Here is a 22,706-nt window from a genome sequence, read left to right as displayed (position 1 = left end):
CTTCCTCACCTGCACAGAAAGCAGAGCCATCATAAATGTTGGAGGTCTCCCTAAAGGGGCTGTCTGTGCCACTCACATCATGGTGGTCTCGGCTCAGGACCACCGGTGCCTGCAGCAGGGAAGGATATGAGATGTCAGCCAACAGTGTCTACCATAGCTGCCTGGCACACACCAGAAGCCCTTTGGATCGCTCCCCCTGGGAATAGACCTTCTTCAACAAGAGGAAGCATAGATGTTTCTGATGGCTTTTCCTGTAGCTACTAACGGATTCCACAGATTGGGTGCTTTCTACACGCACAGGCCCCCCAGGTGCTCTGCCTGTGTAGGCTCACTGGGCAGTCTCAGCGACTCTATCCAGATAGGTATGCCTGTTACCATGCCTGTTTTATAGACAGGAAAACTGAGGTCCAGCGAGGAGAAGAAACTTGCCCAATGCCATAGAGCTGGTAAGTGGACAGGCTGGGATTTAAATCCACACACAGTATACTAGAGTCTGGGCTTTCCCCTGAGCCTGCGCTCTAACGAAAGAGGCAGACAGATAGCCCAGGGGTGCCGGGTGGACGCTTCCTCTCTGGGCCTTGGTTTTCTGGACAAGGAAATCACTAGGATCCTTTCTGTGCTGCCATTCTCTGTGAGGACAGAGACTTTTCACATGGTGAAAGCACAGGGGGTTTGATTTTTCAAATGCATGTGTTGGCAACTCTTCCTGTTTCCCAAAGATCTCAGGCTGCTTGGGGGTCTGTGACGTGCTGCCAGACAGCTCTGCAGCTCTCCGCCCCAATGACAGAATACACTGCAGCCCTGGGGAAGGCTGAGTGGGGCCATGGCTAAGGACAGGTCAACCGGGCTCCTTTGTGCCAGGCACAGGGTGCTTCCATTATAAAAAACAAGTTCTAAGTGGAACAATTACATGGTAGATGTGAAGGGGCTGGGGCAACGGGGAATGTTTCATGCCCACAAGCATGAGGTGAGAGCTAGTCTGGCCCAGCTGCACCTTCCTCTTGGCTGTCCTCAGGGGGAGGAAGGCAGTGCAGCCCAGCTGCAACAGGCAAGCTTTTCCCACACCAAAACTGGGAAGTTTCTTGAGTGTCTCACAAAGGAACTATGGCTGGCCCCATGAGTATTGGTCTTCCCAGCCCTCCCCAGTGGTCATAGGATTTCACGGGCTCCCTGCGTAAGAGGAGGTATCTTGCTGAAAGCGGAACTCCCCATTGCTCTGAATTAAGAAACCCTTTTCTCCTTTCCTTAAACAGGCCAAGCTTGCTTTTCACATTTGCTCTGAACTGCCAACCCCCAGGGATTCTAGCACCTTCCAGATATTCAGGTCTCAGTTCTACATCAGCACTCAGAAGGCCTGTTCTCACCACCCTGTCTAAAGTCACCACTCATTCCCACCCCTTACCCCCTCCCTGCCACTTGTACCCCATCACCCTCACCCCATCACCCCCATTCATTTTCTTCTCATGTTCATCACCATCTGAAGTTCCCTCTGAATTTATGCCTTTATCCTAAATCATCAGTTTCCCTTCCCTAGTGCATGGATGAGGTTGGGACCCTGTCTGTTTGGCTCTCTGCCACGTGGTCTCCAGTCCTTTAGAACAAGCCTGGCATGGAGGAGGCGCTCAATCATGCGTGTGGAATGAATGAATAAGATGTCCAGCTCTCCGTGCCAACTGGCCGATGGCAGCCTGGACATGAGTGCGCCTAGAGAGACGTCCTGCTGGAGCTGCCCCAGGCCTCCTCCTGAGCACGCTAGCAGGGTGCTCTGGCAGTGCTCCCTGAGATGGGCTGGGGCTGCTGTCCTTGCCGCCACCAAAACCTTGCCGCCCGGTGGGTGCACCGGGACAGGCATCACGTTCATCCAACCTGATTTCCCTTTCATATCTGATCATTAATACTGGCACTCCCAAACACAGGACGCCAGCAAGAACTCTGCGCATGAGCCTATGGAATGGGAGCAAGACGGCCCTCCAAATGAGTGTGCCCAGAGCTCCATGTCTTCCATGGTGGGCCGGCTGACTAGGAGGAGAATGGGGGGAAGCCAGGGAAGTTTGTCATGGTTTATAAAAAGATAATTTTAAAAAAAAAGAAGATAATTCAAGAAAGATGACTCACTCGATCCTCACATCTAGGCTTTGAGGTTAACATTAGTCTCTTTTCACAGAAGATGGAACCTGAGGCTCAGAGAGGGCACCTGACTCGCCCAAGGTCACACAGCAGGGAACATGTCAGAGGCTGGGTTTGAGGACAGGCATCATCACTCCTGGTCCCCAGTTATCTGCCACCCACATGACACAAACATAGACCCCGGGGCCTCAGGGCCGTGCTGGCACTGATGGGAAGGGAACTAGGGGAGGCCTCCTGCCTGCAGCACAGGACGCATCACCTTGATCTTCCCACGGGCGATGGCTTGGTTGAAGGCCACAGCGATGGCCACACGGCCTTTCTGGTCTGAGTACAGGATCCTCGCCTGGGACCCCACCACCTGGGGGGAAAAGGGAGAGAAGAGGAACCTTGGTGACCTAGTGATACGCAGGGGGAGACTTGGGTGACAGGTCTGCCAGCAGCCAGATAGTCCCCTCGAGGGAGGTCGTGGAGGACCCCAAGGTGTGTGGTAGCTCTACAGTCTGCAGGCCTGAGGTGGGCCCTCATGTCCAGCCCCCCAGGCCACCACGCCAACCCCCTGCATGTCTGCATGCAGTCGAGGCCCCCAGACATCCCTCAGTGATCCAACACCTCAAGGCTTAACCCCAGGAGGGGTCTCCAAGACCCTGACCCGCCCATCTCTAGGGATGTTAACTATTAGGAGCATACCCCTGCTTGAGTCCTTTCAATAAAAATAATATTAACGCCGCCTAATGCAATTTTGGATTGTGCCTGACGTAGCCGCGAGTACTCTGCATAACGTCGCTCACTGGTGAGTTAATGAGGAAGGTGCTATTATTCTCATCCTAGGCTCCACTTTACAGATGAGAAAACCGGGGCGCAGAGGCTGAGCCACCTGCCACGACCACCTGGGCAGTAGGCAGCATGGCCGAGCGCCTGTGGACAGAAACACCAGGAGCAGCCCCTCTGGAGGGTAAGACAAGTGCCACCAGGAAACGGAAACTGCAGCAAGTAAAAAGGAATCCCTGTCTGGCACAGTGGTTCTCAGCCAGGATGACATGGGGTAATGCCTGGAGACACGTTTGGGTGCTGCCAGCGTGGGAGGAGTGCTGCTAAACATCCCACAACGGCCCCCCACAACAGAAACTTATCTGGCCCCCAGATATTCGCACAGATATTTGCACCCCCATGTTCACAGCGGCATTACTCACAATAGCTAAAATGTGGAAGCACCCCAGGTATCCATTGACGGATGAACAGATAAGCAAAATAGATATATTCTATGCAGACAATGGAATATTACGCAGCCTTGAAAGGGAAGGGAATTCTGACACACGCTACAGCGTGGATGAATCTTGAGGACATCATGGTGAGTGAAAGAAGCCAGTCCCAGAAGGACAAATACTGCATGATCCCACTTACATGAGGTCCCTAGAGCCGTCAATTACACAGAGACAGAAAGCAGCATGGTGGCTGCCAGGGGCTGGGGGAGGGGAATGAGGAGTTCGTGTTTTAATGGAGACAGAGTTTCAGCTTGGGTAGACGAAGAAGTCTGAAGACAGATGGTGGTGACAGTTGCACGCAATGTAAGTGTGCTTAAAGCCACTGAGCTGTACCTTAAAAATGGTTAAAATGGAAAATTTTATGGTAATATATATGTTGCCATAGTTGAAAAAAAAAATGATTTGGCCTCAAATATTAGTAGTGCTGAGGCTGAGAAACCCTGGATTCTCCAAAGAGGATGTAGGTTTTCCCTCAGCTGCCCGGCCCCTCGTCCTGGAATGGGGTGGAAGGTTCAGGAGCGGGTAATGGAGCTAGCCGCACCTGTGATCGTGAGCCTGAAAAGAGAGCTCATCTGGGCCATGGCGCCGGCCAGCATGGTGAGGGGAGCTGCTTCTTCCTTGCACATGACTTGCTAACCCACAGCCTGACTCTACTCCCACCAGCTGCCTCAAAGCCCTGTGGGAAGGACTAGAGTCGAAGTCAGCACTGCAGAGATTTTCAGATGTCTTGGATCCAGAAAAAGAAAATTGAGGAGGAACTGGTATTGGATTGCCAGCTCCATCAAGAGTATACCTTACACTCAATTAAAATGTTTAAAAAGCATGGGCTTCTGCGATCACCATCTTTCCCAAGGCAAAGAGCAACGTGAAACAAGTACGGAGAACACAACTTCCAGAAAACTTCAACTCAAACACAGAAGAGACAGTCCTGCTTCTCCGTCACCCTTGCAGCGGCGTCCAGAGGGCCACTCCCCACGCCCCTGACCTCTCATCCTCCCGCCAGCCCCTTCCTGCTCGGTGGGAGCCTTTCCCTCGAGGCTGGGTCCTTCTCTTCTCCAGGCCACCTCTGGACTGGCCCCACACATTTCCGCTCCTGCCCAGCCTCCCTGCGGGCCAGATCCTCAAGTCCAACAGTCCGGAGGTCCTCTCAGATTCCGAGCGGTCCCAGAGACTGCTGTTGGCACGGGGCTTGTGGCGGAAACACACGTGCAAACCACTGGCCCAGGAGGAGTTTGGGTGGGTGGTGTTGGGCCACCGAAGCCCAGGACACAGGGGCGGTGCTCAAGGGAGTCCCCCTCTGGCCCTAGGACCCCCAGGCCAGGGACGGACGTGTGTCCACCAGGCAGTGTCTGGCCACCGAGATCTGTGGCCAAAGGCGTGCAAGCCAAATGCCCGTGTTTCGTTTGTCCTCGGTACGCCAAGCCTACTGCCGCCTCAGGACCTGTGCTTTGGCTGATCCTCTGCCTCCCCTGACTGTCACATGGCCACTCCCCCACCCCCAAAGCCCTAGTGCACGTGAGCACACCCCCAGACGTGAGGCAGCAGCATGCCCCTCTGCTCAGCCCTGGCCCCGGCCGTGCCTCATGCACAGGCTGTCCCAGAGGGCCTGCTCCAAGCCTGCGCGCCACCACAGCTCGGGCGTGCGGACCGCCCGCAGCATCTCCGTTGTGCGGACGACACGGGAGGCTCAGAGAGGCTGCGCCACTCGCCCCAGGTCACACGGCTGGGAAGCCAGGAGGCCTGACTCTCTTGAGCTATCTGTGGAGTACCTGGGTGAGCAACAACCTAACTGACGGTGGTCGCTGCCCTACGGCCCCAGGGCACCTTTTGAAAGGCCCTGGGCTTCTCTGTCCGGTGGCCTGCTGGGTGAAGTGGCTGCGGCTCCCTCCTATGAGGCCAAGGAGGCTGCCACCTAAGCAGTCTCATGGGGTATGATGGCACCGTCTCAGGGCTCACATCTACCAGCCTGGGCGTGGCAAGCAGCACCCCACCCCTGCTTCCCACCAGGCCAAGCCCTCACCAGCCGGTGCTTGGCGGCCTCCCGGATCCAGCGGATGTTGTCCACATACTGCAGCTTCACAGCCAGGTTCACTGCAGGGAGAAAGCAGGGTGTCACAGGCACCGGGGACCCCTGTCCTGTCGGGCTCAGGCACAGGCCCTCCCTCTGGCAGCTGCTCAGCACAGACACCTGTTTTGCAACCATCATGGAGCCCAGACATGGGGTCAGGAAGCCCCCATCCCCAGCACCACACCAGGCCATCTGACTTCTGGGACCCATAATGCCAATAGTCACATGAATTAATGCACAGACGTGTGCAACCCACTGCCTGATACACTCATTCCCTCAGCAAACATCTATTGAGTCCTCACTGTATGCCAGGTGCTGTGCCAGGCACTGGGAACAGAGACTGCTGTGCGCCACGAAGGAAATAAAAGTGTGGTGAGGTAGTCACTAGGGAGGTGGGTCGGGGGACCAAAGGCCTCTCTGCGGAGGTAATGGTCAAGCTACATCCTAAATGCTAAGGAACTAGCTACACAAAGATCTGAGGGAACAGTGCTCTAGGCAGAGAGAACAGCAAGTGCAAAGGCCCTGAGGTAGAAAGAAGCTTGGCCTATCCCAGTAAGACTGGCCAGTCGGCTAACGTGTGGAGGGCGTGCAGAGTCAGGTGGTAACTGTGTTGCTTGGGAGCTGCTCCTCCCAGCTCATGGGAGCAGACTTAAATCTTCAGGAATTGTGTGACACAGTAGTTGACACAGACATCATTAAAATTTCAATTAAATAAACTCACAGTTTTAAACATTTTGAAGGCAATGCTCACAAGTCATCACTGCCTAAATACTTTACTACCTTTTACTAGGTTCTCTGCTCTTGAGATTACCTGCCTGGGGGAAATTCTGCAGCCGCTCCACGTGGAGCCGCGCTAGAAATCAGCCACCCGGAGAGTATTTACACCGTGGCCACCAGCAGGTGCAACAGCTCAGGGCTTCTTCCGGGGACGTTTGGGTGAACACCCCCATGCTGCCGGCTCCTCTAGCACCAGACAGCATCTGGCGATTTAGGCTCCTTCCCAGGAGGCCTCGGCCCCGCCCCGCCCCGCCCCACCCCGCCTGGCTCCTCCCACACAGGTGCCCGCCCACCCTCCCCCGGTATTGCCGGCCTTGCATCCGGGTAACCTGGACCCGCCCCAGCCCACCGAGCCTGGATGTGGGCAGCAGCGTGAAATGGCCCCTGGGGACTGAAAACAAGCAGCCAAGGCTGAAGGATCCACACAGAGAACTGGAAAGAAGGCACCCGCGACCTGCAGAAAAGCTGCGGAGAAGTGGGGGCAGGAGCTAGGACAGCTGAGGAAGTTTCATCAAATACTTGCCTCCTCTTCTCCACGTGATAAGCAACATGTCAAATCCACTACACAGGAAGGGACTGAGGTTAAACAAGGGGCGGAGGCGGGTCGTCCGTCGGGGGACAACCACCACCATCCACGTGGGAAGGCAGAGCCACGCTCTCTCTCGGAGAAACCACAGGCCACGGCAGGAGCTCTGACACAGGGAAGGCAGAGTGGGGCACAGCAGACAGCTGCGAAGAATCGGAAGCACTGTCGACAGGCATAAACCCGAGGCCACATGCTCTCGTGCCTGCGGGGGCCAGGCAGGGGATGAGCGGAGAAGGGGGCTGCATCAGGGGGTGGGCTGCTACCCAAGCCTTTGCTGGGCCACCTGCCTGTGAGCATCTCCCATGCCACAGCCTCACCTCCGTCAGCAATGGCCTCCTCTAGCACAGACGTGGCCAGCTCATCTGTGACTGCCAGGTCCTGGGGGTCCCCTGACGTGCATACCCAGCGGAAAGGCCCAAATCCCAAGGAGAATATGTCCCTGCAAAGACAAAATGCCTCCTGGCCTTGGGGCTCCCCAGCCTGGCTGCACCCACTCACGGGGGCGGGGCTACCATGAACCAAGAAGGGAGGGCCTGCAGATGCTCCAGAACTGAGAGGGGGGTGAAGGTCGTATGCTGGTTGGGGTGTGTGTTGGGGGCGTGGCATGTGGGCACACTTAGTGAAGTCAGAGCTTCAGTGTCCAGAATCATTGCTGGAAGCCCCTAACCCACTAACTGGACCGCAGGTTTAGAAGCCCTCCCCCCTCAGCCTCCTCCCTCCCCCGTATCCTCCGCCCCCTCAACCCCCTCCCTCCCCCCTGTTCCCCTCTTCCCCTCAGCCCCCCTTTCCCTTCAGTATTTATGATAATGGGAAACAATGGCAGAAGAAAAATTATTCAATTTCCTTACTGCCTACAGCCCGTTGACAAGTCCTTGAAACAGGCAGAGAGACACTCCTCTAGGGACTCAACTACCTCCATGTTAATACTTGGCTAAGGGCAAAAGACAATCCTAGCCTGACAGCACCCCTCCCCCCCCAGGATCCTATAAGCCTACTTTAACATACAAAAATTCCTTTAGAAATGTCCTTTATCTCTAAACCCCCCAAGATACCTGTTGGCACTCATCCCCCAAGCATATGGCCCACCGATATCCATCTGACGGGTCTCATGACTAAGGTTTTATTAGACGGTAATAAATGACATTTTCCCAACAATAGCTAGCCCCCTCAAGGGCCTGGAAACCTTGCTTCCAAATTCCTTAGAGACCTACGCCATCCCTAACCCCCCTTCCCAACTTGAAAGTATATAATGAGCCGTTCCTCATCACCCGGGTGCAGCTCTTCCTACCCACGGGTCCTGTCCCTGTGCTTTAATAAAATCACCTTTTGCACCAAAGATGTCTCAAGAATTCTTTCTTGGCCTTCAGCTTCCAACCCTAACGTCTTTCCTACATCATTACCCCCTCCCCTTCAGCCCCCCTCTCCCCTCCGGGTTGCCCCCTCCCCCTCAGCCCCCCTCCCCCTTCAGTGTTGCCCCTTCCCCCTCAGCCCCCCTCTCCCCTCAGTGTTGCCCCTCCCTCTGGTTCTCTGTCCCTCCTCTTAGATCTGCACCATTTCTTGCTGCAGGAACAGGGAGCTGGGACACAGACAGGCAGAAATTCCTTTTTAGTGTTGTTACAAAGACAACCTGAAAATCAATGAACTACATCGAAGTAGTTGGGAGAATCAGTAAATGTGGGGGCTTGGCCAGGTTTGCCTTGGGCAAACCGACCTTCCTAGGTGGCCTCCAGGCCCCTGGCCTCACCCGTCCCCTGGGCCCACGCTCCTCTCTGGACAGTGCCCAGCAGCCCCCTGCGTGTGTAGCCTGGCAGTGCGGGCCCCTGAGCCTCTGCTTCCTCACCCACAGTGAACCTGAGAAGGAGACCATTGCCTTTCTCCCCGCCCTCTCTGGTCCCATCTTGTGCACAAATGGGCTGGCAAACCTTCCAGAAGCATCCTGAGGCCTCCCATCCCCTGCCCCTGTGTTGCTTGGTTTGACCTTGAGGCCTCCCCCTCTCAGCTGGATCTCCCTCCAGTTATCTCCTGTTTCTCGCTACCTGAGGACTTTCCCAACCTGAGAGTCTAGGACCCAGAGGCTGGAAGTGACCCCATCACTTACCCCATGATGTGCTGGACATACGAGGGGTAGCGGAATTCCATCTTGTTGGCGCCTTTCTTCTCCACATCCGCTCCTGTGGGCAGAGCACCCGCACAGAATCAGTGGAAGGTATGAGGGCTGGCCCACCTGCCCCAAGGCGAGGACTCATGCCGCTCTCCAGAAGGGATTTAAACAAAGAGGCCAGGGAAAAACAGTGGACGTGCTCTGTTTTCCTAGGGAAGCCCCACTGGGGCTGGGAGACAGCAAGTGCTGCTGTTGGTGTGGGGCCGGGCGGGGTTGTACCCATGTTACCCCCTGGTCCACTGGTGCCCCGACAGGCCCAGCAGAGCCTTTGAACTCCAGGAGGGGAGCCAGGGGCAGGGCTGGGAGGGCGACCTTCCTCTGTGTAGTTTTGTACCTTCTGCACTTTACCTTCCAGCACGGGCCACCTATTCTACAGAAAAGTCTCCCGCAGACATTAAGGAGGGCATGTGCTGGAATGAGCCCTGGGTGTTACAGAAGGCTGATGAATCACTGACCTCTACCTCTGAAACTAAGACTACACCAAATGTTAATTAATTGAATTTAAATTTTAAAAAGAGTTTCCCTCACAGAAAAGTTAGGCTGCATTCCCTCTCCACCCCCCCCCCCCCCCCCCCCGCTGGAGCTTGTATCCGAGCATCCTACCAACTCTCTTTGTGTCACTTGACGTTCTTAAGGCAAATGGAAAAACTGAGGCCCAGGGAGGCCAAGGACCCGGCAGGACCAGCTCCCAGAAGGCCTGGGCAGGGACATGGTGAAAGCTGCATGCTGTGTCCCCACTTCCCCCCGGGCACCTGCCAGGCCCACTCCTGGCTGGTGAGAAGGGAGAGTGCCCAGTGCCAGGCTCTTGGCCCCTCCCAGCCTGCGGAGACTGGGGCCCCCTCACCTCGCCTTTGTTGTGTCTCACCTGCTCTTTGGGCCTCCAAGAGGAAGGCATTGCCATAGTCCCAAAAGAAGAAGTTCTCCCTGGCCAATCTGTTGATGGCGGAGACTTGCCTTCTCAGGCTGCAAGAGGCGGGTGGTTCGTGGTCAGCCCTGCCCACCCGTAAGGTTCTGAGAGCAGGCCCTCTGTGCCTCACCCCTGTCACCTCTCAACTGCACCCCATGGGGCTCAGCCAGCTCTGTTTCCATCCCATCTGACGGAGGAGGACACAGGTTCAGAGAGATTAAAGGTCTCGCCTAAGGCCACACAGTTGGCCCCTGGAGAACCAGGCAGAGGCCAGAGCCACCCAGTCCAAAAGCTCCTGCCAGCTGTGTGCAGCCCCGCCCCCACACACCCGGAGTAGCCCTGGGACATCATCACCTTTCCTGGACCAGGCCCTTGAATGCAGCAGGGTTGGAGGCCATGAGGCTCTGGGCCTCTGCGAAGCCCAGCTGCACAGGGTAGTAACCACCATTGAATGGGTTGTGACAGGACGTCTGGTCTGACCCCAGGTCCACCAAGAGCTCCCCTGTTGTGTCCAATTCGTGGACCAGGCGCTCCCTGGGAAAGACATGGGGTGATCAATGCCGGGCGGCACCTGCCCAGGGCAAGGGTAGGCACCCTCTGGGGCCTGAGTTCACAGCCCAGCTGGGTGGGGATTGCCCTCCCCTCTCACAAGAACATCTGTAGGAAGGCTGCTGTGAAGTCGGGCCAGGATCTGGGCCTTGAAAACTGGGATCGGAGCCTTAAGCTGAGTACATTGCAAGCTTTGTATCCGGGGAGCACAAGGCCACCATCAGTACTTGTTTGGAGGGGGAGATTCACCCAGGGTCCCCAAGGCTGCCAACTCCCATCCCCCACTTACCAAAGATCCACCACATTGCCATGGTAACCAAGGCTGAGCACCTCTTTCCTTTTCCTTGCTTCCCTAGAAGGGCACAAGAGCAGAGCAGATGGCCCATTGCACCTGCCTGCAGCTGCCCACCCCCACCAACACCACGCTGGCAAGAATGCAGAAGACCCTGGAGGTCACCACAAGCACTGTGTGCCAAGCTCAGGGCCCAAGGTGCAGGGACCTCTGCGGCGTGGCTTTTGAGGACCCAGACCTGTAACAGCAGACTTGAATGCCCCAGATGAGAGAAATGAAATGACAACAGTGACAAGCCTTCTTGAGGGGATTCACAGAATCAGGGCTGTTGCTATTAGCGCACTGATTGGGATTGTTCTAGAACTCATGCAAGGTGATCCTAAAATTGTAGACATCACTAAAGGTGATTCCAGAAGGCGCCTGGGTGATTCAGTCGGTTAAGCATCGGACTTGATTTTGGCTCAGGTCATGATCTCAGGAACGTGAGATCTCAAGCCCCACATAGGGGCCCCACCTCAGGCTCTGTGCTCAGTGGGGAGTCGGCTTGAGATTCCTTCCCTCTGCCCCTCCGCCTGCTTGCATGTGCTCATGCTCTCTCTCTTTCTCTCTAAAATAAATAAACCTTAAAAAAAAAGATGAGTGGTGCCTGGGTGGCTCAGTCGATTGAGTGTCTGACTTGGGCTCGGGTCATGATCTCAGGGCCCTGGGACTGAGTCCCACCTTGGGCTCCATGCTCAACGGGGAGTCTGCTTCTCCCTCTCCCTCTTCCCCTCCCCATCTCTCATGCTCTCTCTCTCTCTCTCTGTCTGTCTCAAATAAATAAATAAAATCTTAAAATAAGAAAAGATGACTCCAAACATTATTGGGAGAAATAAAAGGACAAAAAAAAAAGACAGCATATTTAATACAGATAAAAAATACAGAAGATGTAATACATAAAGCCCCACAGGGAGGAGAGGGGTCAGAAAGCACGAATACATCGGGAGTTTGGGCACCACTCAGAGATGCGGTTTGACTGAACACCACGCTTGGCAGAGATGCCAGTGGAGCCTACGCGCCCCTTTCCCGAGCGCAAGGAAAACGAAGCAGGAAAAGGCATATAGTCCTAGAACAGTGAGGAGCGTGGAAGCAGTGACCAGCAGAAAAGGAAGATGGGATCCCAGCTGCAGACCAGCACGGGGACTGGGCCTCCACTCCCAGAGGCTCACTCCAATCCCATCTGTGCCTTCCGTAGCTCAGGGAGCAGAAGTATAACCCAACAGGCTGCTTGAGGCACTCTGTTAAAAAGATTTGACCTGGTTCTGTGGTGTGTGTGTGTGTGTGTGTGTGTGTGTGTGTGTGTACAAGTGCATGCACATGTGTGCAAGTGTGTGAGTGTGTTCAGAATGCTCAACAGCATTAACAGGTTTAGGAGCCAGACCCATCAATGTCCCACTAGAAGTCTGGAATTTCTCCTATATTCCTATATTTAATAGAAACTCACCCGAGAGTTTTACACAGGTGTGCAATGGGGTCAAACTAGTATTTTTAAAAGATCAGTGTCAAATAGTATCCAATCCTGGTAATGGGAGTATTTCTCAATTCAGTATATGCTTGAACATTTTCCTATAAGCCCCTTTTGAAGAGCCCTGGGCAAATCTAATTATAGCAGAGCTGGAGAACCACTGTGCAGTTTGTCTTCCCCAAACAGAGCTCAGTTCTGCAAAGTAAGAGGAAGCTTCAAAAAACTGGCATCAGTAGGTGAAGTGTCCAACTCTTGATTTTGGCTCAGGTTATGATCTCAGGGTCGTGAGATCGAGCCCTATGTAGGGCTCTGCGCACAGCAGGGAGTCTGCTTGGGATTCTCTCTCCCTGTGCCCTTCCCCTGACCCCTTGTGTTCTCTCTCTCTAAAACAAACAAACAAAATGGCATTGAATCAGCAGCCCCCAGGGCAGTCCTCCCCCCATTCCTGCTAAAATACCTCAGAAAACATCAAACCAGAGGGAAATGTTGCCAACGCCTTGTCCCCCACCCTGAGAACCAGAGCATGAGTGGGGAGGAAGATCAGCTTACCCCTAACCTGGAGTCACGCTGAGGAACAGTTCCAACTTTCAAAGGCTCATTCCCCCCAACAGATTAGATGAGCACCTACTATGTGCTAGGCTCTGGGCTGGGCACTGAGGCCACAACAGTGAGAAATACAAGGCGCAGTCTTTGCAAAACGGTGGCTCAATATCAAGAAAATCATTTAGCAGCAAGTGTCTGCCCACCAGGTATGGGAACTCCAGAGTTACCTGCACCCTAGCCCTAGGGACTAGTGAGAAATTCTAATGGAATTAGCAGGGGCGCCTGGCTGGCTCGGTCAGTAGAGCATGCAACTCTTGATCTCGGGGTTGTGATTCCAACCCCATGGTGGGTCCTGTGATGTTGGGTCAGTACGACCTCTGTGGGGTCACTTGGTGAGGCACCACCTGAGGCCAGGTGTCAGGCATTTAACAGGCCCATGTAAAGCAGTCCAGCCTCCAGGCCCCTTCTTGGGGTCTCCCCACTTCCCCACGCTCACGTGTCAGGCACTGTACCTGAGTCTTTCAATGCAGTGGTCCAAGCTGTCGGTCACTTCCATCAGCCATCCTTGCTCGTGGCGTTTCATGAGGGCGGCTTTATCCACCTGGGACCATGAGACACAGGGTCTCCCAGTTATTGGGCATGCCAGCCTCCACTAGGAAGATGCCGTCCCCTATGTAAGTCACCCACTTTTATAACGCAGTGTCAGGGCAGAGGCTGTGAGCTGCTTTCCAATACTTATTCTCCCTCCTGCCTTCCTTATCAACAGAACCCGGATTTTCAGGGGGACACTGTGCTCAGCCCCAGTCCAGGCGAACCACAACTGCTCTGTCCACTGTCTCCAGCCTCCCTTTTAGGTAAGAACTTCCATTTGATCCAATACTGACCAATGAGGTAAAAGAAGGGGTTTCTTAAGTATTATTTTCTCAGTCATAGGTGGCACTTCCCTTCTCCCTCCTTCCTGCCTTAAATGGAGATAGGATAGGCTGGGGCTGGGGCAGCCATTTTGTATCCATGAAGGAAACCCAGGACAATCTAGAGATGTTGGCCTTGACATCACTGAGCTGCTGGACCAATGCCAGCACTGCTGGCTGTGTGAGAAAAATAAAACCCTATTTGTGGAAGCTGCTATAGTTTGATTTTCTGTTACCTGAAGCCAAGTGGGTTCCTAAGAAGTACAAGAATGTATGACACAGGCTTAGTATCAACTAAGTGTGAATCACAGAAGTGCGTATCACCAAGGCTTCTCTCTCTTTCTCTCTCTTTAGGATTACTTATTTACTATTTGGGAATTTTATTACACATATTTACTGAGTGTTCTCTCTGTGGCAAACACTTTTTGAAGATACAGGGGAATGTAGATAAGGATGAGCGTTGAGGATGAGGCAAGGGGAAGTCAAGGCTTTTTAAAAACATAGGCTGGGGGCACCTGGGTGGCTCAGTCGGTTAAGCGGCTGCCTTCAGCTCAGGTCATGATCTCTGAGTCCTGGGATCAAGTCCCGCATCAGGCTCCCTGCTCAGCGGGGAGTCTGCTTCTCCCTGTCCCTCTGCCCCTCCCCTGCTCATGCTCTCTCTCTCAAGTAAATAAATAAAACCTTTAAAAAACAAAAATAAAAACATAGGCTGCTTTCCTGCAGATTCCAGGGGATGAGCTCTGTGAAAGCTAGTATTAGTTGCTATAACTTATTTTCCGTGTAGGGGCCAAGGGCAGGCTCCCCAAAATGTTCCACTCTGGCATATTGATTATTTTAAATACAAGTTGCTTAAGAGACACCTGTGCCAGGACACTCGGGCCGTCCTCTGTCCCCCTGAAAGCGGGAAATACATCTCCCACGAGAAAGTACCCCCGACCCCAACCAAGGTTTGTCTTAAAGCTCCTCGCCTCCTCTCCCTGCCTCCCTTGTCCTTGGCACTCCCCAAGAAAGCCGTGAGAGCCGCTGAGCATGAGCCGCCTGCGCACACTTCTACTGGTGCCTGACTCTGACCTGTCTGAGTGGGGAAGTCTATGCTCATTTATCCACATTCATTATCCACCGGCTGAATTCCCGGGATTCGGTGGGATAGAGGAAGCAGTGCCCACAGAAGGTCAGTTTCGCGGGAGAGCATCAGCAGGCATTGACCATGGAAGGTGATGGGCACTTTGAAGGCAGTGGGCATACGCTGCTGTGGGAACTCACACTGGGAGGCTTTGGGGCGGCGGTGGCGAGAGAAGAGAGAGCTGTGAGCGGTTCTGGATGGAGGGAGGAAGCCCGTGGGCAGGGACCGGGCTCCTGCCGGGCTCACCTCTGCTATCACACCGATGCACCCCACGATGACTGCGGCTTTGGCCTGAGCACCACTCATTCCGCCCAGCCCGGAGGTGACAAAGACCTTACCAGTGAGGTCCTTGACACCCAGGTACCGTCGGCCCGCATTCAACACGGTGAGCTGCCGGGAGAGGAGGTAGGCGCTTGCTGTCCCCTCCAGCACATCAGCCTCCCACCCCTGCAGCCAGGCGCAGCCCTGTTTCTCACCACTGTGCCGTGGACGATTCCCTGGGGACCGATGTAGCAGTAGCTGCCTGCGGTCATCTGGCCGTACCTGACCACAGACAAGGCAAGGCCAGGGGTGAGCCCAGAGCCAGGCACAGCTTCCACACTACATGGCTTAAAATTCCTTTTTAATTACCCCCAAATGCATTAATACATTTTCCTTCAAAAAAAAGTAAACAGAGATAAAGCTACAGTCCCCCAATTCTGGTCCCCTCTGACCTCCTGGATCTTTTATAACAGATTTTGTTTTATTCAAAATTGTACTATAATTGGTAAAATCACTTTGGGGACTATTGGGCCATATCGGCGGAGGCTGAGCGAGACCCAGCACTTCCACGGTCCAGGCTCACACCCATGTAAAGACACGCACACCACTGTTCACAGCAACTGTATTCACAGCGGCCACCCCATGAAACTGTTGGATCGCCCATCACGGAGGACAGAGAAGTGATGGCAGCGTATGAACACAACGAAATGCTACGTGGCAAAGAAAACGACCAAAGTCCTCCTGTGTGTCAAGTGGCTCCGTGAAGAAGCCAGACGTGAAAGAGTATGTTCTGTGGGATTCCATCCTATGACCTTCAGTGACCTTCCACTGGGGAGTCTACCTGCTGGAGGGCGGCACGGAGCTGCAGGAGGAGGGGTGGTGTCTTCAGAGAGGGGCTGGCACAGCACATGCGTGTATCCGAGCTCACCGAGCCGCTGTGCCGTGCCTTGGTGAGGCTGACTGCCGCGAAGGGCCCTGGGAGCACCGTTCGCATGTGGGTTACCGTTGTCATCAGTATCAGTGTTATTTGCATAAACGGTCCCACTGCGTAGGTAGCGGTACTGTGTCCGCGGCAGGGCACATCAGCGGTGCGGTCCTTTCCACCACGGCACACACAGATCCTGCTCATTCCTATTCATGGCTCCGCAGCACGCAATATCAGAAGCCACAGAATGTTCCCCTGCCCCCTGCCGTCTCACTATGCAAACAACCAACACTGAAGTGGCAGTGAGCTGCCTGCTCCCCCTCTCCCGGGGCCCAGCGAAGAAATCAGGAAGGACTAGAGCTGGGTCCTCGGGCGCAAACATTTCAAATATGAATAGATACTCTCAAATGCCAAAGTAACTGTCACCAGCAATGCATGAGCATGCCTGTGTCCATCACTTGATAATTATCAAACACTTGGATTTTCTGGCAATGCAATGGGGGAAGGACTGCATTCTTCTGTTGCCTTAACCTTCCTCTTCCCTGAGGACCACTGAGGTAAGATGCTCCAGGGCTTACTGACTCTTGCTTTTCTCCTTCGTCAATTTCAACTCCCTATCTCTTTTCTACCGGGTTCCTGTCCCCCAGCAACTCTCCCCAGCCCCTCCTCTCTCCTGGATCAATGGTGGATCCTGATTCTTGCAGCTCTGTGCCTGATGCCAAGTCTATCCCATAATTTGGATAAGGCACCAGGCCATGTGGAACCTCTGCATCTTCTTCCAAAAAAGGGGGAGGCATTATCCTTACCTTGGAAGGTTGTCTATTAAACAACATAAAAAACAGTGCTAAGATAATAAATACCCACCCAGGGAGATGGGTGAAACCATCATAACCGCCCACAAGGCAGCATGGGCCCCCTACCCTCTGCCACAGGGTGTGCTCCCTAGTGGGCCCACATCAACTCAAGCAGAGGGCTCAAGGGCTCCCTTTGTGTCATGTGGAAAAGGGTGTCCCTTCTATCATTTCATGAATTCTCACACAACTCTTTGAGGCAGGAGCTATTAAATCCCCTCTTTATAGATAGGATCCAAGTTCCAAGGTTATACAGGGATATGCAGCAGAGCTGGGAACTGATTTTAAATCCTGATTCGGTCCTTTGTGCTCAAGTTATCCACTGCATGTTGCTCCCAAAATAACTCCTGGAGGTAAAATTGTGGGATCAAGTTAACTGCACTTGGAACTTTGACCCCAGCTGCTAGATGTAGTCCTCCTGGCCACCCCCAGCCTTGCTGTACTGACCTAGACCACCCACAATCTGTGACTGCCTGTTTTCCCACATCCTCCCTAGTACTCGTTGTATTCTGTAGCTTTGTTTTGTCAGCCTGACAGTGAAAAGGCCGGCTTTGCTTCTGTTAGAGGTTCTCAGATCCCCTACACATGCAAACCTCTTCCCACCTCTGTGGGCAATTTGCATCCATTTAGCCAATTGCCCACAGCACCTGGGTCAACCCTCAGGTGTGGCAGAGCAGGTCTGACTCTGCAGTTCCACTCTCTTTAAACTTCCATCCTGAACCTACGAAACAGAAGCACACCAACTTGTCCAAAGTCACACTTAGGAGGCAGCGGATCCAGGACACAGATCCTGCCCCTCTGACCCGGCGGCTGCTTCCACTGACACAGAAGAGGCGGTGGGGCCTCCTAGTAAATAATAATAACAGTAACTACTTATGACTAACCAGAAAAATAATTGGGTTTCTGAGCCTCGGTTTCTTCCTGCACAAAATGGGCTAAGAAGGGCACCCAGTGCTGAGGCTTGTGTAGAGGACCAAATGTGAAGGTATCTATAAATCTTAAGACACATGGTAGTGACTATTATGATGATTATATTATAAAGTACTAGCCTGAGGCCTGGTTAACTGACTCCCAATACGACAGACCTGATCACCCTTGGTCACTGGTGAGGCCCCTCAAACTCCTGAACTCAGGACTGACTCCTGAACTCAGGAAATGCCTAGAGGCTCCTGCCTGTCAATTTCCTCTTTTAGAAACTAAGGAAGGAACTGCTGGAATGGGAGTAGAAACATTTGAGAACAACCCCCTGTGCAGATGAATCAGAAAGTGCCTGACAGTTACCGCAGCCTCATTATAATATTAAAATCACCCTCTGAATATTCACCCAAAACCCTACTTAAAGGGGCCTGCTTGCCCCTGCTGGGAGAGTGGCTTTGCACGTTATTCCCTGTGATGTCCTTATTTCTGCGAATAAAGTCACTTTGTGAGGCAACGCCACCTGGCGTGATCTCTGTCTATAGCTCTCCGAGGAGTGGACCCACTTTGTTGGTCCCAGTAACAACTTCACATGGTTATTAGTCCAGAGCAACACTCCCAGAGATCCACAAAAATATACAGATCGGGACATTCACTGTAGCATTCTTTATAAGCCCAAAGAACTGGAAACAACCCAAATCAGGTGGCAAGGGGGTCAAATAAATCATGCTACAATTGAACACTGCAGGTAAAATAAGGGTCAATTAGACTCTCACGTTCCCTTAAACGGAACGATATCGTCAAAGGTGGAAAGGCTAGTGCAGAGGGCCTGCAACGGTCTACCTAAACCTGTAACCATGTGCGTAAGAAATGTTTGGAAAGACACAGACTTTACTCCCCTGAAATGGGGAGTATAGGGTGAGAGAGGGATTTCCCTTCCACTGTAGCTCTTTTCATAATGTTTGAGGGAAAAGCTTGCAATTCAGAGCATGCATTAATTTTATGACAGATGAAATGGTTGTGCTCTGTATCTTGGAGTTTGGGTTGCAAGGTGCACACATTTGTCAAACTTATCAAATGGTGCACTAGGATGTGTGCATTTCATGTAAATTTTACTTCAAAAGGAAAAAAAAAAAAAACCCTGTAAACAAATACTGAATTCCAGGCCATCATATCTACAGCTTACTTTGAGACGCATCAAAAGCCAAGTTGGTCAGACAGATGGATAGAGGGATGGATAGATAGACATGGGACACAGAGTTTGGTAGTGTGTTAAACACAGAATCTCGGTGTTCACTGTTAATTCTTTCAATGTTTTGTCTATTTGAAATTGTTCATAACATAACGAAATGTTGGGAAAAAGCAGGATCCAAATTGTTCACTTGCTCGCAAGTGTATAAAAACTGTAGTATGCATATCCACAAAACCCCCAGGGAATATGTCAACAGGCAATTGTGCTTTGGTGCTGCCATTGTGAGGGTTTTTCAAATTGTTTTTGATGTTGCTACACAGTTTTACAATAAAGCATGGCTGAGGTGGAAACACCCTCATATAAACTGAAATAGTGAGATAGGACTTACATTGTAACTCCCACGGCAAAGAGCTTCTCATACTCTGTCCTGGAGGAGTAGTTGGGAATGACCTGGAAAAGAGGGATGGGAGCCAAGGGCTGGGGGCGCACAGAGGGAACGATGAGGAGGCAGGTGTTGGGGGTACCTGGCTCTCCCACCCCAAGGCAGGACAATGCCCAGCTGCCCCAGGACCCACCATCCCATTAGTGATGACCAGCCGGGGGGCCTGGGGGCTGCTCGGGAAGAGGCCCAGTGGGTGTCCACTATACATGACCAGGGTCTGCTCCTCCGTCATTTGCGACAAGTAGGACATTGTCAGCCAGAACTGCAGGGGAGAGGAAACATGGAGGGCTCTGTAAGGGGGGGGCACGCCGCATCCCAAGTCCCCACCCAGGCCCAGAGAGCTCCCACAGCCCTAGAAGTGCTGCCACTGCCCCATCCCTCCAGGCCTTCATTACTCTCCAGTGGCTCCTGGTGCCTCCAATACTGCCATTCATGACCTTGGAACTGTCAGTAGCTGAGTATCTCCAGTGTTGGCCTCTCAGGCAACAGGGAGGCAGAGACCGGAGTCCTGAGCCCTGGTTGTAAGCTCCTACCAGGCCAGAGACGTGGGGTGGGGTGGGGGGAAGCCATACAGTCCGGCGTACCTGAGCCCAGTTGCTGAACACCTGCCCATTTCCTCCATAGGTCACGAGCTCCTGGGGAAACTGGAGAAGACATGGTATCATCTGAGATGGGGGCCTGGGAGGGCCCCCACCTCGGCACTGTGCTCAAGAGGGCAAGGTGGCTGATGGCCCTTGAAGAAGGAGTGTTAAGGGCAGGGAGAGAAGGCAGAAAGGGCAAGGCCGAGGGAACATTGGCCCACCTGTGACCAGGTAAGAGCTCAGTGTGAGGTGAGGGTCAGACCTGGATCTGGGGTCCCTCTGGGAACTTAGCCCAGGGTCAATGTCAGGGGTCCGTCTGTGACCAGGTTCTGAGGCCGGGGCTAGGGCTGAGGAAGTTCTCGCCTCGAGGTGGAACATTCGAATTCTAGGACCATATTGCCCTCAAGTTTAATACTTGGACACACCCCTGCAAAGGCTATCCTTTCTCAAAATGGGCGTCTGACGTACAGCCTGGCCCCCAAGGACGCCCGTGCCGGACACGCATGGCCAGACTGGGTCATCCACGTGTGGCTATCGAACACTTGAACCATAGCTGTTCTGACATGCTCTGAATGTAAAATACACCCTGACTTCAAAGACTTAGTAGGAAAAAAGGTTGTAAAATATTTCAATAATGTTTATACTACAGGTTAAAATGATAATATTTCTGATACATTGGGATAAACAAAATACAATAGTAAATCTGTTTGTTTGTTTTTTACTTTTTCATGAGGCTTTTAGAAAATTTAAAATGACATGTGTGTCCATTATAGCAATGTTGATGCTGTGTGGTAGTCACAGAAGATACAGCCACTGGGGGAAGCTGGGAGCAGGTTCAGTGGTCCCCTCTCCACTACCTTTACAACTTCCTAGGAATCTATCTTTGTTTCTAAATCAAAAGCTTAAAAGCATTATACGTATGTCTTGAGTTACATTTCTATTGGGCAGTGCTGGCCCCAGGCCTCAGTTTCCCCCGGTTGTTACCTGGGCCACGGCAGGGTCCAGGTTGTTCATGATCATGTGCATGATGGCTGCAGCAGCTCTCGTCCGGCAGGGGTACTGCCCGATCGGGTAGGCCCTGCAAGGGGAGTCCAGCCACCAGGTGCGACGATGGGAGGGCACCAGGCTCCCTGCCCGCTAAAACTCAGGCCCACGCTGGCCACAGCCCAGCACCTGGCCACGCAGGTGCGGACAGCCAGACGGCATCCTGCAGAAGTCGCCCGGGAGTTGCCAGCAGATGGCGGTTCCAAACCATCCAGGCCAGCCCACTCTGGTGCTCACGTTGTTCCCCTCCCCTGATGGGGAGTTAGGTCCCTACCCAGCTGCACCACCCTTTGTCCCCACTTGGCAAGGTCCAACTGGGAGAAAATGGACTTCGAAGCAAAGCTGATGTCTGCCTTCCAGAAGCCTCTACTCCAGATGGAGTTTATTCATCCCTTCTTTCCTTCATGCCACTAGTGCTCCTGGGCATCAATTCTAGAGCAGATGCCAGGCCAACAGGCCCTGACAGGAATGAGGGGACATGGCTCCTACTTTATGGGGAGAATGACATTCCCTGGGGTAGTTCCGGACAAGTCTGGGCCTCAGCATATTCCAAAACAGTGGTGCTTAGAGTGTGAGCTCTGGGTGGGGGCAGCATTGTCTGGGAACCATGAGAATGGCAGATCCTCGGGCCCCCACCCCCCAGAACTGCTGAATCCACAATGTAGGGTGAGGCCCAGCCATCTACCTTTTTTTTACAAGGCCTCCAGTGCCATGCACCGTTCAGCCTGAGACCCCCCTAATGGGGAACCTAAGCTGTTTGAGGACACTGACAGAGCCATCCCTTTAAAGCTCTCCTCATCTCTCAGTAGGACAAGGCATGAAGTTTAGAAAAGGGATTTCATATACAATTTGCCTCCAGAATTGCTCAGGATTGACTCCCCAGGACGGTAGGTCAGAGACACCTGTCTGAAAAGGATTCCCTCATCTTCTGGCCAGGCTGGCGGCTGTAGCCAGCTCGAGGCTACAGAGCCCCCCACAGACAACAACACGGCCACCACCCCCTCTCTGTGTGAGGGCTGTCCACTCAGCTTGCCACAGCTGTGGGCCTCCTAGTGTGGACAGCCTGGATTCTCCCCGGCTGACCTCCAGCTCCGTCCCTCCCATGAGCTGCCCACTCTGGGCCCCCTTTGACGCTGCACCCCCCAGCACTGACCTCATTTTCATGGCAGGGCAGAACCGGTACATGTAGATATGCCCATACAGTCGCAGCTCCTGGGCAAACTCAGGGGCCAGTAGCTCCTGGACATCCGGGGGGAAGTAGCGCAGGGCATTCCTCAGCGCCAACTGGAGGAGGAGAAGGGGGAGGGGCAGCAGGAGGCGGGGGATCTCCAGGCCAAACACTGTGAGGCCATCCCCTTTCCCTACTTAGATTCACCTCTGCTCCACTGAGAAACCTATGCCCCCACCCAGAGACTACCTAGTTCTCACTCCAAGCCCATCTACAATGTCACCTCCTACAAGAAGCCTTCCCTGATTGTCCTCCCCGCTTCATGTAGGCAGATCTCTAGTCCCTGCATTTGTTTATCCCAGTCAAGGACCAGAGAGGGGCCTGCCCTGAGGCTTGCAGCTACAGTGGGAGATGCAGACTCAAGGGTGGGGAAAGCAGATCTGCCAGGAGCCCACGGCCAACTTGTGCAAGTGTAGCGAAGCAACACTGCATCAGCGCCCAGCTTGGCAACCAGCCT

General features: G+C 53.4%; 1 protein-coding gene across 1 annotated transcript in view; it reads right to left on the bottom strand.

Moving 5' to 3' along the window:
• Window positions 1-22,706, bottom strand: part of UROC1 (urocanate hydratase 1) — a 43,875-nt gene that overhangs the window by 12,159 nt on the left and 9,010 nt on the right. Inside the window, exons 2-17 of the mRNA XM_032412240.1 lie at window positions 22,175-22,305; window positions 20,962-21,055; window positions 19,981-20,040; window positions 19,530-19,658; window positions 19,343-19,404; window positions 15,287-15,353; window positions 15,057-15,200; window positions 13,289-13,377; window positions 10,727-10,789; window positions 10,243-10,422; window positions 9,847-9,944; window positions 8,919-8,991; window positions 7,138-7,259; window positions 5,410-5,480; window positions 2,387-2,485; window positions 10-109 (exon numbers count right to left, since the gene is read on the bottom strand). Coding sequence (XP_032268131.1) covers window positions 10-109; window positions 2,387-2,485; window positions 5,410-5,480; window positions 7,138-7,259; window positions 8,919-8,991; window positions 9,847-9,944; window positions 10,243-10,422; window positions 10,727-10,789; window positions 13,289-13,377; window positions 15,057-15,200; window positions 15,287-15,353; window positions 19,343-19,404; window positions 19,530-19,658; window positions 19,981-20,040; window positions 20,962-21,055; window positions 22,175-22,305 — 1,582 coding nt within the window. The remainder of the gene's footprint in view (window positions 1-9; window positions 110-2,386; window positions 2,486-5,409; window positions 5,481-7,137; window positions 7,260-8,918; window positions 8,992-9,846; window positions 9,945-10,242; window positions 10,423-10,726; window positions 10,790-13,288; window positions 13,378-15,056; window positions 15,201-15,286; window positions 15,354-19,342; window positions 19,405-19,529; window positions 19,659-19,980; window positions 20,041-20,961; window positions 21,056-22,174; window positions 22,306-22,706) is intronic.

This window comes from Phoca vitulina, unplaced genomic scaffold (assembly GCF_004348235.1).
Source record: "Phoca vitulina isolate PV1807 unplaced genomic scaffold, GSC_HSeal_1.0 scaffold13, whole genome shotgun sequence".
Classification (NCBI taxonomy): domain Eukaryota; kingdom Metazoa; phylum Chordata; class Mammalia; order Carnivora; family Phocidae; genus Phoca; species Phoca vitulina.
The sequence above is the reverse complement of the archived record's forward strand: the minus strand, read 5'-3'. Positions and strand labels throughout refer to the sequence as shown.